The sequence below is a fragment of the Hippocampus bargibanti genome, linkage group LG10 (genome assembly GCF_051943395.1).
Source record: "Hippocampus bargibanti isolate YZ-2025 linkage group LG10, ASM5194339v1, whole genome shotgun sequence".
Classification (NCBI taxonomy): domain Eukaryota; kingdom Metazoa; phylum Chordata; class Actinopteri; order Syngnathiformes; family Syngnathidae; genus Hippocampus; species Hippocampus bargibanti.
This window is the reverse complement of record NC_142743.1, coordinates 5,512,907-5,528,884: the sequence shown is the minus strand read 5'-3', so window position 1 is coordinate 5,528,884 and position 15,978 is coordinate 5,512,907. Positions and strand designations below refer to the sequence as shown.

The window sequence follows — 15,978 nt, the reverse complement described above, 5'->3', positions numbered from 1 at the left end:
TATGATCAAAGGTTAGCTGAAGAATAAAAAATACATGAGGCGGTGTACCTGTTGTGGGGCAGTTGCAGCCCGCTGCTCTGCGTGGTTCAATCGCCTCTGGAGGCAGCTTGACAGCTCTTGATACTCCGCTACCTGGCTCTCATACTGCACACACATCAAATGTTGGTGATGGGGCCGCATTTATAGACACATCCACAAGAAAAGTGAACAGGTGTGCACGAGACAGAAGATTTTCAGTCAACTGTGCTTCATCCCCCCAAAAAAATCACCTCTTTCATTATGTTTCATGAGGTAAAGTTTGACTGTACTGTGATTTTTTGGCTTACTAACTTAATTGGTTCCCAGAAAGTGTGTGTAAGGCGAAAAGTGTGTATTCCAAACATTAATTTCCCAAAGGAAACCATAAAAATAACAATAATAATAAACACAAAACTGGGTTAGATGGAGGACATTGATTCGCTGTGGCGACCCCTGAAGGGAAAAGCCGATAGGAAAAGAAGAGGTCCCCATAAAACATAATTTTTAACTAAATAAGCCTTAAAACTACACACAATATACCTTATTTTATGTATAATAAATGTGCTATGGTATTGTAATTAAAGAAATAAACTGTTCTGTATAATAAAGTTGTTTTATTTACCTTTGTGGTGGTCGTTAATTGCTTGATGGAATGGATAGCTTTTTGCATAAAGTGTCTCAAGGAGCTCTGGATTGTACATCTTAGAGTTGTGATATTGCAACCGTAACAGATGCAGGCAGACACACTAGAAAGTTCATTAGTAGCTGGTTCCCTTGCTTGTGTGTTCTCTTCAAATTGTACAGATGGCTTGTGCGGGTTATTTGTGGAGCATGATTGATGGGATATTTTAACCTTGCATATTTTAACTCTGCCTTTGAACTATCAATAAAGTTGAAACGAGTCCAAATGTCACTGTTTTCTATCCATTTTCTCACCATTTCACTTTTGTTTTTTTTCTCTTTTGTTTCTCTGTCGTCTCCCTTTCGCGTGTGTGTGTGTGAGTTTCTGTTTCTGTAATCCCTCCCCCTGCTCACTGCTGCGTGTGACCAATCACGTGCGGCTTTAACCGAAGACTGGGGGCGGGGAATTGCGGGAAAAAAAGCCGGCTGCAATTTTAGGAGCGCCAAGAACCGGCTCGTTCGCGAACGACACATCACTCATTGTGGCGCTCCGTGTGTTTCCCGAAAAATAGTTTGTATGTCAAGATTATATTCTCGCGAATTTAACGTTCGTAAGGCGAAAAGTTCTTTAGCTAAAGCGTTCGTAAGCCGAGGTATCACTGTAATTACGTTTGTTGGATTCAGTTCTGGGCGGCACAGTTTTTCTTTCATAAGGAGGGAGGGTGCAGGGACGTGACCGCAATCAAGAATTTTGGGAAAATCTCTGGTCTATTCAAGTCATATAATGTCATGGTATGAGCAAATTGTATTTTCTTGCTCGACTCGCGATGTCTGGCAATAGACCAAACGGAGTGTACAAGAGGCATACTTGTCAATTGCTTTTTCCCTCCGAATAAGATGGCAGTTATAATAAAGAACCTCAACATTATCCAGAAGTTGTATCATTTACCAAACGCGTTTACACAAAGCAAGACAGATGACGTGTGTGTTTATTGATTTATTTATTTATTCGTCTCTGTCCGCACTAGTATGTGATCTAATTTACAATGCATTCAGACAAATCTACGGCATGTACAGTAAAACCTCGATTTTTAACATAATGGTTATCAACCAATTGGATTGTAGTCCAACAATTTCGGGTTTTCAGACACATTTATGCTTTGTGAAATCCTCGCTTTTACTAAGGCAAGGGTCGGGAACCTATAGGTCGCGAGCCATATATGGCTTTTTTGATGATTGCATCTGCCTGGTAGAACTAAATACATATTCTCACTTTTTCGCTGTTCATTTCTTGTTTGGGAGCAGTTGGCTGAAAGCGCAATTTTGATTGGATGATACTGATTTAGGTGCCATTGATGTCGAAACAGGGAAACACCCCCTTTTGAATACGCCCGACGAGTAAAAAAGATGACGAGTATTGTACACTTCAGGTTAAATGGAATGAAGGATTCGCCTTTGGGGAGAGAACAGGTTGCGCTGTGATTATAATTTGCAATGAAAAAAATATCATTGATAAAACAGTCAAATGTCAGTGGCACTTTGACAAGTTACGTTAGCATAAATATACTTCTGTGAGAGACCGCAGAAAGCAAGCGTGCAAGCAGTATGCAGGCTAGCTCGCAGTAACCTTGTGTATGGACCCGGCAAGTTGACTTTCATTTAGATATTTTGGCTGTTTTTTTTACCAATCGTGAGGAACAGAAAACCTCTATATACAATGTAGCCAAATATTTAACAACTATCTTAGCTCCGTTGGTTGGTGATGGAGAATAATAATTTATCATGTTTAAAAGTGCCGTGCTTTGCTGACCAACTAAACAATGGGCCTACAGTCAAAGCGCAGATGGCCACAGTAAATCTGAGTGAAACAGACACGGCAAGGTGAACTGTCGTCTCCATCAAGATTCTAGAAGGCCCGGCCTTGCACAGAATTTAGGGCTTGAGATACTCCTTTTCCACCAAAGTTATTTACGGCTTAAACATCCTGCACAAGCGCCAGATTACAAACTTATCAGTTCTTGGAAAAGACAACCAATTAAAATGTCTTATGTTTTACTTTTTTTTAAAACAAAGTAATGTAGTTTATTTAATACATAGTAAGAATGAAAATTGTAAAGAGCAGTAAGTACATTAGGGAGACTAAACACATTCTCAAAAAAAAAAGACTATCAACATCGCAGGGATAATATTAGTGGGCCTCAATCGGCAATACATATGAACCTAAAAGCTAGCAACCACTCGACAATGAGGTTAAAATCTTAGCGAAAGAACATAGATGGTTTGAAAGGGGAGTAAAAGAAGTGATAAAACATCATAAAACAACTAAATCCTTCATTAAACCGGTCTGGTGGGCCGATACGACCAGAGAGACTTTAGTTCGCTGACGAAGCGTCTTGGATAGGAGGCGAACCGTCCGACACCTTCAAAAAAAGTACAGATGACGGCTGAAGAAACCTTTTCATCGATTCAGATTAATGGTGAGTATTATCACAAAGTTATCTTAAATAATAAATTCTGACATTTATATGCATGTGTGTTTGCTTGCGTGTGCGCGTGTGTGTGTGTGTGAGTGAGTGCATGTGCGCGTGCGTATGTGTGTCTTTTTGTGTGCGTGTGTGTGTGTGAGAGGGAGAGACATACAAACACCATGTTTTACATTGATTGCCCTTGTGCCTTAAGAACAGAATAGTTGGTGTCATTATTACAATTCAGTGATTTTTGAAACATCAGCTGATAAGGCCATTTTTGGAGAAGGTATTGTTGGCTGTAGAATCCCACGTGTGGTGATGAGGAGGTGGTGCAGTTCTCGAAGGAGGAGGCACAATGTGCTTTGAAGGTCAATCCCACAAGGCTGTTTTCAATTCGTAACATAAAAATGAAAAGTCCTAAAATTACTGAATGTTTTTTTTTTTTCACTTTCTAGCCAACAATGCAGTCTTCAGCGTCAACTTAGGTTTGGGATTTAACACGTTTCCCATGTTTTCGTAAGGTGTTTCCATGCAGGCCAGAAGTGAACATGTCACGTTAAACCACACATGAAAAAACCATCACAAATGCAAGGTATTATTTGGGTGTTGCACAAACCTCAGTCATAGTGTCTTGATTATTTCTCAACTGTAGTTCTAGCTCATGTAATCGTCGTTTGTGTTGACTCATCTCTGTCCTAAAATGGAGCAAGACACAATTACATGTCAAACCACAAACACAACTGTCAACATTTTGTTTTGAGTTTGTCAGTCCTGTATAATGGATTCCTTGTGTCGAATTCATATGTTCTTCTCGTGCCTGTGTGGGTTTTCTCCGGGTATTCAAGTTTCCTCCCACATTCCAAAATTCTGCATGGCAGGCTAATGGAACACTCTAGTCTAAATTGTCCCTTGGTGTGATTGTCAGCGTGAATTGTTGTTTGGTCCACCGCCTACTGTCCTAAGACAGCTGGAATAGCAAGCCCGCAAAATTAATTCATGAAAATGTATACAAAATTAAATTAATAATGAAACTAATATCATATAAATATATAATTTTAGTATATTTTTATATTATATCAAATGGTTTAATTCTCGGCTCTGTTAACAATACTAAACTGTTAAGCTTGATCAACCTTGATGGTGTGTTTCTCCATCTGTTGGCACAATGTGCAGTTCAGAAATGAAAATCATCAAGCGTAGAGTACTTGGAAATAGCAGCACGTTGCTTTAAATGAGCTTTATTCTCATCATTTAACCCATCAAAAACTTCCTCTACAGGAAGGTGTGTTAAATACATTGTGTTTGAATGTTCTGCCACAGCGATTCATTTATGTGTAAGCAAACGCAAAACTTGATTGAGTGTCCACGGTTGACAAAACACATGCAAATAAACACTGCATCAAGCAAAATAGGCATACTGTATAGTAATGATTACCATTAGAGCTGAATGGTGAGTATATGTTTTTTACTTTTTTGAATGTTGCTTTGCCGATGACCATTTTGTGTAGCCATAGAGCCATAAAGTAGCCATAAAGGGACATACGTCTTCTTGAGCCGGTCCCAAGCCCGGATAAATACAGAGGGTTGTGTCAGGAAGGGCATCCGACGTAAAAGCTTGGCCAAAACAAACATGTGGATCATCGCAACCCCTTGAAGGGAAAAGCCGAAAGGAAAAGAAGAAGAAAAAAAAAGGAGGAAGACCAAAGAGGAGGTTTATGGATGTTGTCAATGCGGACATGAAGGTAGCTGGTGTGAGAGAAGTGGATGCACAAAACCGGGTTAAATGGAGGACACTCGTTCGCTGTGGCAACCTCTGAAGGGGAAAGACGAAAACAAAAGAAAAATATCACATCTTACGTGAGATGTTGAATTTTGGCTTCAAAGACCTTTGCCATATTTGTTGCCTCATCATGTGAACGTTGAATACTTTTCTGATGTGCACTGAGGAGCTGCATCCGCTCAGCATTTAAGTTGCGGCTCCTTTCTTCCAGCACCATCATTTGCGCGTCACATGCCTGCTCCTTCAACTTGCACTCTTGCTCCATCTGCAATATCTGGCACCGGCCAGCAAATGGGGAAAAAAACGTTTGCAATATTTGTTGTCATATGTAATTGGTGAAATTGCAGCAAATGGGCAAAAAATCTTTGCCATATTTGTTGTCATATGTAATTGGTGAAATTGGCATTCAATGCCGAATAATACTGTAGCTGAAGCTTACTGGGAAACATAGAACTTGGTGCTGGTGAACATAACACAGCAGAGCATAGAAATCTCGAGATGCCATTTAGATCGTACCATATAGTAGAGCCTGTAACATTATTTATCTCGCACTGGGGAAATTAATTGCACACATGCAGAAGAATATGAAATATTGAAAACAAGCAATGTACATTCTACATCAGCTAATTGGGATGAGCAGACTTAGAGCAGTAGTTATGCAGCACCTGTACAGAAATCATGAATACTGAAATACATGCAAATCTGCATATTAAACATTAACCCTTTCATGATAAAGTGTCCACTTTAGTAACCTGTCCCTGAAAGGGTGAATTCACAGGTGTCAAAGTCATGACCCGGGAGCCAAATCTGGCCCGCCACATCATTTTATTCGGCCCGCGAAAGCAAATTAAACTTGTGAAATTCCATGATGCTTGCTAAAGTTTGAACCAAATTTTCAAATTGTCACATGTAAACCACAACAAAACTCCTTATTTTTGACTTAAAATTTGACTAGTGATTAATTAATTTGTTGTGTGCTCTCTATGTAATATGTGGAGGGGATTAAACATTCTCATGGTTTCCCAAAATTCATAATGGCCCTGAGAGGAAACCATAACTGCAATGTGGCCCGTCGCAAAAAAATGAGTTTGACACCTTTGGGTTAAATGAATAGTTCTCACAGAGTGGGGGACCACTGAATGGACCCCTGTGTGGCACCCATAGATCTAATGACTCTCATTCAAAAACAGTGCCGGCATATTCGTGCTGCCGAAAAGGCGCAACCGTTCAGCACAGTCTATCACCCTATGATCAGATTTTTTTCTCAGTATTTTTACAAGGCAATCAGCTCCTGTCATAGAAAAGACATGTTATAGATTAATCTGTTTTTTTTGAAGAATTTAGGGAATTAAAAAAATAAAATAAAATGAAAACCCCAATGGATTTTTGTTCAATTATTTCTGGGTTTTTGCTTTTTGGTTCATGAATCACTCTCTTTATTGTCGTACAACCAAATTGTTGTTGTGCTATCAAATGGAACAGACACACGAGATATGGGAAAATGATGACCAACAAGGAGAGATGGAACAAGAGTCTGTCAGGTCCCCGATTATTATTAAACATAAATAAACACGAGAGGGAGGGAAATCAAACAACTCAAGATTGGGATCCTTTAGGAGGAGTACAGTGTGGATTTGAAAAAGGAAAAACATCTCAGTAAACGGGGATACGTTGATCCACAACACAGAGTAGCACAAGTGGCGATGGGATCATTACGACCCTCTTGCAGCTTCGCAAGCCATCAAGGTGCCACTACATCCCATGTTCAGTTGCGCCATAATAGGGAAAGGTTAGAGCTATGGGAAGCCATCAAAGCCGTTGATAGACTGGGTTGTGTCTGGAATTTCATAAGCATTTCAATGTGTAAGCGTGAGTCTGTGTTAATTTTATGTGTTCATTCAGAGAAGAAGTCAAAGATGGCAGCCGTCAACAAGTGCTGTCATGGGCCTTGCTTTTTTGTTGTTTTTGTGTTGTCTTTTGTCACTGTGTTGTTGGGCGTCGTGTGGAACGGATACATATTGTTTTTCAGCATTTTTGGCCATGACATTCATCAAGGAGGAGACTGTGCTGAACAGTTGCGCCTTTTCGGCAGCACGAATATGCCGGCACTGTTTTTGAATGAGAGTCATGTCGGTGCCATTCGACTGTCATCGCTGGACAGCTCTGTGGCCATTGTGCTTTTTTGCGCCTGTAATGGATAGCATCTTCACAGCCTCGCTTTGTTCAGCGGAAAGGTCGGTGCTGTTGGATAGTCTGCGGCTGGATGGATGCACGGCTTGAGGAACCCGCGATAAGAAGAAAGGAGCGTCAGCTCCCTCCAAATGCTACTGGCTTGGCCCCTCTGTGAAATTTTAGAACCCATTGTGGCCCGCGAGTCAAAAAGTTTGCCCACCCCTGTGCTAGATAGAGAACGACTCAAGTCTACATCTACGTCAAGGTTTATCTACTTTCGGTTAATAACGTGCACAAGGTACATTATTAATTTCCTTATTGACTGAATGTTTTGTCGAACTTATTGTAATGTTGTCGTTTCAATGTCCTTTGTAGTTTTCACGGTGTTCCAAGTGTTTCACAATAAACGTTGGGTCATCAGTAAGAAGTGTCATCCTTGACCGGGATAGATACAGAGGGATTGATACAAGCTTCGAAGAAAGGTGTGGAATATTCGTATTGTGTTGTTTGCAAAAAAAGACGTGAAAGTAGCTGCCTTTGGTTTCTATGATTTAAAGACACATTTTGATACAAAGAGCCACGCCAAAAACGTAGAAGTCTGGAAAATATATCGATCATACAATAGCATACAATAGAGAGCACTGTAGTAACAACACTTGTAATTTCATCATTCATTAAGAATATGTACAGAATGATATAACAAAACACATGTACAATATAACATGTTAAATTACATAAATAAACATGTTTGAAAAAAAAATGGTATTTGTATTTTGTAAGGGAAAATACGACAGTTTGTAAGGGCATGGAGCCGTGGAGGTTGACAGGTATGGGCAAATATACATTCCGGACAATGGAAACTGATTTGAAGCCCGCTAAAAATGAGGTCAATTCTATATTTGACAAATGCAACTAAAAGGAAGGTCACACTTTCTTTTTGTGATATTGTATATTTCCCTTAAAATCTTGAACTGACCTGACTTTTGGTCTTGTTTTGGATCAGCAAATTTCTTCTCTGCAGCTCATCGATCTCCCTTTGGAGTTGCAAGTTCTCCTGTTGTAGCTGGAGGCGCTCCTCCCTGATAAGGTCACAATCTTTCTGGGTTGCAGCCAAGCTGCCGAGCAGACGATGTACTTCCTCCTGGCTGCGCGACAACTCTTCATTGCTGCTGTAGATGGGAAAAATAGGGAAATCTTTAACTTGAAGTCATGCCGCTTGAAAACAGGTGAAATTGAAAAAAAAAGTGTCACTTACTCAATTTCAACCTTTTTCACTTTGCTTTGGGCATTTTGCAGAGTGAGGCTCATATCATCCCTTAACCTCTCTGCATTTAGGCACCTCTGGTGAAGGGCATTCATCTTTTCAAGGACTTGTTCCGCCCGATACTTTGTCACCTGAAAAGAACACAAAACACAAAAATGTAAAAACTTGCCAAAGTCCAAGCACAAATCTTAAAAACTTTAAATCTTCCAATGTGTTTTATGAAAAGCACCTTCTCCAGTTCCTTCTCAAGAGATTTTTTCTCATACTTGCACTTTTCAATCTGAGACTCTTTAAATGCACAATCCTGGAGACAGATAGAGTGGATGGGTCATGACAAGAGAATGAGGACAAACCAGTGGAAAGGTTCAACACCAGTGATGGACAAACTACGGCCCGTTAGGCTTTTTAATCCAGCCCGCCGAATTTGTCCAAATTATAGTAAAAACAGTGTCTGAAACTCGTGACAAAAAGGTAGCGGACAAAGGGCAGTCAACTCTGAAAAGTTGCCTGTCCCGTTTTTCACAACATGAAACACGATAAGACGAGCAATCGCAAAAAAATAAAAATAAAAAAAACATCGTCACAAAGAATTAAGTTTTTATATTCATTAAGGCTGTACCTAACACAAATGTTAGCTTGCTTAATTTACGGCAAATGTCCAAGGCTGCAGATTGTGCTGCAGTAGTCATTTGTCATCATGGGGCGCTACAAGCCACTAAGCCCCTTTCATAACTCTCACATACACTTTACAGTCACGGTTTGATATATATATATATATATATATATATATATATATATATATATATATATATATATATGTACGTTTTTTTTAGCGTCACACATGTTGTTAGCTTCTTTTGAATCTTTCTTCTGGGCTGAGGTTCTGTGCATCTATTTTGGAAAATGATATGCGAATAACCTTGTAACGCTTGGGGAAGTCCGGAAGAAAGAAGCAGACTTCCGATTGGCTGCCGTGCCGAGTTGCAAATTTCAACTGCAGGTAGCCAATGTCTGTGTGCTTGGCGACGGTACACGTGTACTGTTTGCGCGTGAAGGCAAGGGCGTCCGTGGCGAGTTTGTAGAGCGCACGGTCAAGACAATCGATCCATGATTTAGCGGAGTTTAACACAAGTAGGTATTATTGAGCTTGAATATTTCTTTGTGGAATAATATGTTTTGAATGTTGAAAGTGATTCAATTTTTCAATAAATGTTGATTTCTTAACTTTGCACCGTCGATTGAAACTTATTAAAAACAGATGCAATCTTGATAAATCACAGTGCATATGTTATTTTAATCTATTTCCATTTCCTCCTCCCAGTATCTGCGAAATAGTCCGTAAATGCCATATCTTGCGTATTCCTTGAGACAAATTTATTAATTCATCGGGGACATGTTTCACATATGAAAGACAGTTAATAAATTGGGTTGTAGTGTTCTAACTGTGCTATGAGGTTTGTACACACTACGTTTAAAGGACAACATCTAAAATACCCAAAACACGCAGGCTGATATTTTTAGTCAAATGAAAAACACCAATAAAAATGTCTTCAAAATGAATCCGGAAATGGCCAGTTTCAGAAGGTCCCACCCTCTTGTTCGTGACATCACGCCAAGATGTCTTGCCTTGCTCGAGAATCAAACACCATATCTTGCATATTCCTTGAGACAAATTTATTAACTGATCAGGGATATTTTTCACATTTGAAAGACAGTTAATAAATTGGGTTGTAGTGTTCTTACTGTGCTATGAAGTTTGTACACACTACATTTAAAGGACAACCGGCACCATTGTTTTTGTTTCCTACTGACATCAGAAAAACGTTTTATAGCATCTAAAATACCCAAAACACACAGGCTGATATTTTTAGTCAAATGAAAAACACCAATAAAAATGACCTCAAAATGAATCCGGAAATGGACAGTTTCAGAAGGTCCTGCCCCCTTGTTCGTGACATCACGCCAAGATGTTTTGCCTTGCTCGAGAATCAAAACAATGGCTTCAGATTCGGAGAAGATGCTTTCTTGTTACTCATCCACTTATGAATATGATTCAAATAGTTCTGAAGAGGAAAGCATAAATGTTTGCAATTGATTCAAGGAGTCCTCCCATGTCAGCAATGTAGCACCCAGAAAATGCAGAAGATGGCGCCCAAGCTCCGTTGGAAATATGCTGATTTGTCTGCTGGGAATTTGTATCTACTAGAATCAAATACAGTGAGACGTCAACTTACGAACTTAATTGGTTCCCAGACAGAGTGTGTAAGGCGAAAAGTGTGTATCTAAAAAAAAATTCCCACAGGAAACCATTAAAATGGGAATAATCCGTTCCCGGGTTTACATAAAATATAGTTTTTAACGAAATAAGCCTTCAAACTACACACGACATACCTTATTCGATGTATAATAAATGTGCTATTGTATTGTAATGAAAGAAATACACTGCATTATATCATAAAGTCACTGTCACGGTTTGCGAGGTGGTGATGGCGGGTGCGGATCCCAAAAAGCAGGCAGGAGGGAGCAGGAGGTTGTTTGAGAAATTGTATTAAAATAAAGTCAGCAGGAACAAAATGTAAAACATCAAAATCATCTGAATGGAAAAAAATACAAAGTAGCAAAAGAAGACCAAAAGTAAAAGTCCGCCAAGGTTAAACAAACACATACACAATGCATGCAGCAACCAAGCAGCAAACAAACAAACAATGAACCGGCACCGGATGGTTGTGCCGGGTGTCCTTTTAAGTGTCAATGATTAAACGACCAGCACCTGCGAGGCTGCAGGCATGGCTGACGTCGCTACCCGCTGGTCGCCAATCTGATCGGGACGACCAGCACCTGTGCAGGTGTAGGCGGGGCCGACAGCGCCCCCGTTGGTCGCCAACCAGATCATGACAGTCACGAAGAGAGGCACATTACATGAGGAATGTAATTAAAGAAATAAACTGTGCTGTAAAATAAAGTTTTTTTTCAACTTCTTCGATTGCCCGAGACCGTCGGTTTGAGAGCACGGAAACACCTTTTGCAACAGATGCACCTTTGATGGCTTCTCTGTTCCGGAGAATGGGAGCAATGGTTGACTTAGCATAGCCGTGCTCGGCCACTAAATCACACAAACGCAGACCTTGTTCGTGTTTTTCAATTATCTCCTTCTTCTCAGCGACTGTGATTTTATTTTGTGTCTTCTTAGGCTGAACACGAGCCTGTGGTGTTTTTTTTTCGGTCCGATCATAGTAAAATTATCAGCAAAAAGCTCTACGTAGGCGATCGACGTGTGCATTCAATGAGAGGGGGTGTGCAAAGTAGTGCCGGCTGGAGCGCTGTTCGGTCGTGTGCTTCCGGCGAAGATCACTCCGCCAGCCGTGGTGGGTGTGTATTATGAAAATAGTGCTTATTATAAGGTTTAATTTTCATAAATTTGACGTTCTTAAAATGAAAAGTTTGTAAGATAAGGTGTTTGTAAGTTGAGGTCTCACTGTAGTAGTCTTGGTGCAACACACAACGATTCACCATCACATTATGTGTTTTCCTTCTAATTTTGCCATCAACACGGATCAACACGAAGTTTTCAGACCAAACAAAGTACCGCAAAATGCATTGTGTGTCGCTTTCTCGGTCAGGGGCGGTCCAAACGTGACGTCACATGGGGATCGTCATCAACTCGAAAACAAGACTTAATGAATATTCAGCGCAAGTCTTAAAACGTAAACTATAGCTATATGCTATATGTTATAGAAGTCCAAGATGGCGCCCGAGTAGGCAGCCTCAGCAAGTGCTCTCATGAGCCTTGCTTTTTTTGGTCGTTTTTGTCTTGTTTTGTGTTTTCTTTTGTCACTTTGTGTTGTTGTGCATCGTGTGGAACGGATACAGATTGTTTTTCAGCATTTTTGACCATGACATTCATCAAGGAGAAGACTGTGCTGAGCGGTTGCGCCTTTTCGGCAGCATGAATATGCAAGTACTGTTTTTGAATGGGAGGAATGTCGGAGCCATTCGACTGCCATCGCTGGACACCAAAGGGGCCATTGTGCTTTTTTGCGCCTGTAATGGGCAGCATCTTCACAGCCCCGCTTTGTTTAGCGGAAAGGTCAGTGCTGTTGGACAGTCTGCGGCTGGGTGGATGCATGGCTTGAGGAACCCGCGATAAGAAGAAAGGAGCGTCAGCGCAGAGCGCCGATGCGTATGTGGAACTGTTGCGGCTTGGAATTGAAGCAGATTTATGTGGAACAGGGGATGTGAGATAATCTCTTTTCGTCAATGGATGCTACAGCTGCGTGTTTGCTTTCAACATTTAGCTTGTAGTCGACGTGCACATTCCACCATGATGTCCCTGATCCACTGGTGGAAAGACGCTTTGATCCTCTCCTCTTTCATCTAGAACTGCTTCATGTCATCACAAAGAGGGTACAGCAAGTCCTGAAGAATGAATGTCTCTTTGTGTCTTTGTTTTGTCATATTGTCTCTATGCTGTCATATTATTTGTTATTTAGTTTTTTTTTGTTATTTTGACTTCAAGACGGCGCCGCGAGAGTGGCTGCCTTTCCAGCAGCTCATGTATTTTGTTTTTCTACTTTCATTCCTTTCATCACTTTGCTGCTGTGAAATGTAAATTTCTCCACTGTGAGACTAATAAAGGCATATCCAATCCAATCCAATCCAATGCTGTGGAATCTTTGTAAAATACGCCCAGTCGAAGTCATTTGAAGTGATTTTATAAATTATAGACATAACTTGTTCAGAGGCGTCGGTTGTCCTTTAATTCTTTAGGTTTAGTATTTCCGGCCCAAACAGTCCCTCCAAATGCTCCTGGCCCAGCCCCTCTGTCAAATTTTAGAACCCATTGCGGCCCGCGAGTCAAAAAGTTTGTCCACCCCTGTTCTACACTGACTGGACCACAAGAGTAGTAGAGAACAAGAGTGATCTCAAACAGGATTACCATCTGCAATTGGGACAGTGCCTGTGCTATTTGATGGAGTTCAGTATTGCACTCCTCTCGCACCTTATCTACCTGGTAAATACATAAGTCATTGTTATTATTAATGTTCCCTGCATGACTGCAATCAAATGATTCATGCACATACCGACCAGCTGTCTGGGGTTTGAAACGGGCCTTTCCTCGACGGCATGTTTCAGTTCTTCTGCCGATATTCAATATGTTTTAGGGCCACCTCTGAACAGTCCAATTATTTGTTGTTCCCCATCCGTGGGTGTTGGAAACTTTTTCCATTTTAGTCATTATCCTGTTAAATGACCTAGAGTCAGTCAAGTGCAACTTTGAGAATCTACGTCAAGTACCCAAGGGCCATTGTATAATCTGTTTTAGATGTCTCCCTCCTCTCAACAACTTGATTCGAATGATTGGAATCGTTATCTGGTTTCTCAGAGCTAACTGATGAACTGATCATTTGAATCGGGTATGTTAGAGGAAGGAGACACCGAAAACTTGCAAAACTGAAGTTGGACAACCCTGGCTGAAGGGCCAGATCCAAGTCTTTTTGAGCTATTGGAAAGAGGAAGAAGGCACTCTTAAAACCCGAGACAGCTACAGAAGTTTGCTGACAAGCAGCAGCATTTCAAAATATCTGTTGATCGGCGCAAAAGTCTCATTGACAGTTACAGAAATAATACGAAATGTTATGCTGAGGGAACCAGCCCAGTTTAAAGCAAGTTCCTGATTTTCATCACCACATTGTCTATATACAGTACTATATACATATATTTATCATTAATTGCAAGTTATGTGTTGAAGATTTTTCTTTCTTTAACATATAATACAATTACATAACATAAATAACACAATTTTGTTCGTAAGTACCTCCTTCCTGGTAAGGACGGCAGCTTCCTGGATTAACTGTTGGATGGCTTTATCTTTATTCTCCAAATCCAGTGTCTTCTGCCGCTCTCGATTCAAGGCCTGAAAGGCAAAAATAAATAAATAAATAAATAAATAAATAGACATACATACATACATACATACATACATACATACATACATACATACATACATACATACATACATACATACATACATACATACATACACTGCGTGCAGAAATATTAGGCAATTAAGTAGTACAGTAAAGTCTCGTTATATCGATATTCAAGGGAGTCCGAAAAAATATCGATATAACCGGGACTATCGATATATCCGACCCTGTTTGCATGTAATTTTCTCTGTGCGTGCATAGAAATAGTATCGATATAACCGGGACTATCGATATATCCGATATCGATATAACAAGACTTTACTGTATTTTGAAAGTCTACTACCAATTAAGTACTGTATATCAAATGATGTGCATTTTTGTAATGAGAAGGGATGTGATCTAATGACATCAACACCCTATATCAAGTGTGCATAATTATTAGATGAGCTTTTGGGAGCATTTTAGGTTGAGGATGGATGGCCAGTAAGGTTCTAAAACAGACATGGGCAAACTAAAAACAGTGTCTGAAAGTCTGAAAAAGTTAGCGGACGAGGCAGACAACTCTGAAAAGTTGACTTTCCCAAGCGTTCTTGGGAAAGTCCGAAGCACGAAGCAGGCTTCTGATAGGCTGCTGTGCAGAGTATGCAAATTTCAACTGGAGGTAGCCTATGTCTATGTGCTTGGCAACGATACACGTGTACTATTTGCGCGTGAAGGCGAGCGAGGGCGTCCGTGGCGAGTTTGGAGAGCGCGCGGTCAGGACAATCCATCCATGATTTTGCGGAGTTTAACACAAGTAGGTATTATTGAGCTTGAGTATTTCGTTGTGTAATAATATGTTTCAAATGTTGAAAGTGATTCCATTTTTCAATCAACGTTGATTTCTTTTCTGTTCCCCATTGTCTGAGACATTCTCTGAGTACATCATCCGTTGGAGCCTTTTCTTTGATGTATTCATTGAGCTTGGATGTTTCATCCTGGACAGTGGCTCTCACACTCACTAGTCCCCGGCCTCCTTCCTTAAGGCTTGTATACAGTCTCAAGGTGCTGGACTTGGGATGGAACCCTCCATGAATGGTGAGGAGTTTTTGGGTCTTAACATCCGTGGTCTGAATCTCTTCCTTTGGCCACCTTATAATTCCTGCAGGGTATCTGATCACTGGCAGGGCATAGCTGTTTATTGCCCGGGTCTTGTTCTTGTCATTGAGCTGGCTTCTTAGGACTTGCCTCACCCGCTGGAGGTATTTGGTCGTAGCCGCTTTCCTTGTTGCTTGTTCGAGGTAGCCATTGGCCTGGGGTATACCGAGGTACTTGTAGCTGTTTTCAATGTCTGCTATTGTTCCTTCAGGGAGTGAGACCCCTTCAGTGTGGAGTACCTTGCCCCTCTTAGTCACCATCCTCCAGCCCAAATGACATCCCGATGTCACTGCTGTAGATCCTGGTTGTGTGGATCAGGGAGTCTACGTCCCTTTCGCTCTTAGCATACAGCTTTATGTCATCCATGTCGAGGATGTGACTGATTGTAGCTCCCTTTCTGAGGCGGTATCCATAGCCTGTCTTGGCGATTATTTGGCTGAGGGGGTTCAGTCCTATGCAGAACAGCAGTGGGGAGAGTGCATCACCTTGATATATGCCACATTTGATGGACACTTGCGTTAGTGGCTTGCCATTGGCTTCAAGTGTGGTTTTCCACATCCTCATCAAGTTTGCAACGAAGGCTCTCAGGGT

At 40.8% G+C, this 15,978-nt stretch overlaps 1 protein-coding gene across 1 annotated transcript in view; it reads right to left on the bottom strand.

Annotated features, from left to right (window-relative positions):
• The window catches only part of LOC148892203 (sodium channel and clathrin linker 1-like), a 53,693-nt gene that overhangs the window by 1,270 nt on the left and 36,445 nt on the right, over window positions 1–15,978 (bottom strand). Inside the window, exons 11-16 of the mRNA XM_089006353.1 lie at window positions 8,553–8,627; window positions 8,315–8,454; window positions 8,036–8,228; window positions 4,965–5,161; window positions 3,724–3,802; window positions 49–144 (exon numbers count right to left, since the gene is read on the bottom strand). Coding sequence (XP_088862479.1) covers window positions 49–144; window positions 3,724–3,802; window positions 4,965–5,161; window positions 8,036–8,228; window positions 8,315–8,454; window positions 8,553–8,627 — 780 coding nt within the window. The remainder of the gene's footprint in view (window positions 1–48; window positions 145–3,723; window positions 3,803–4,964; window positions 5,162–8,035; window positions 8,229–8,314; window positions 8,455–8,552; window positions 8,628–15,978) is intronic.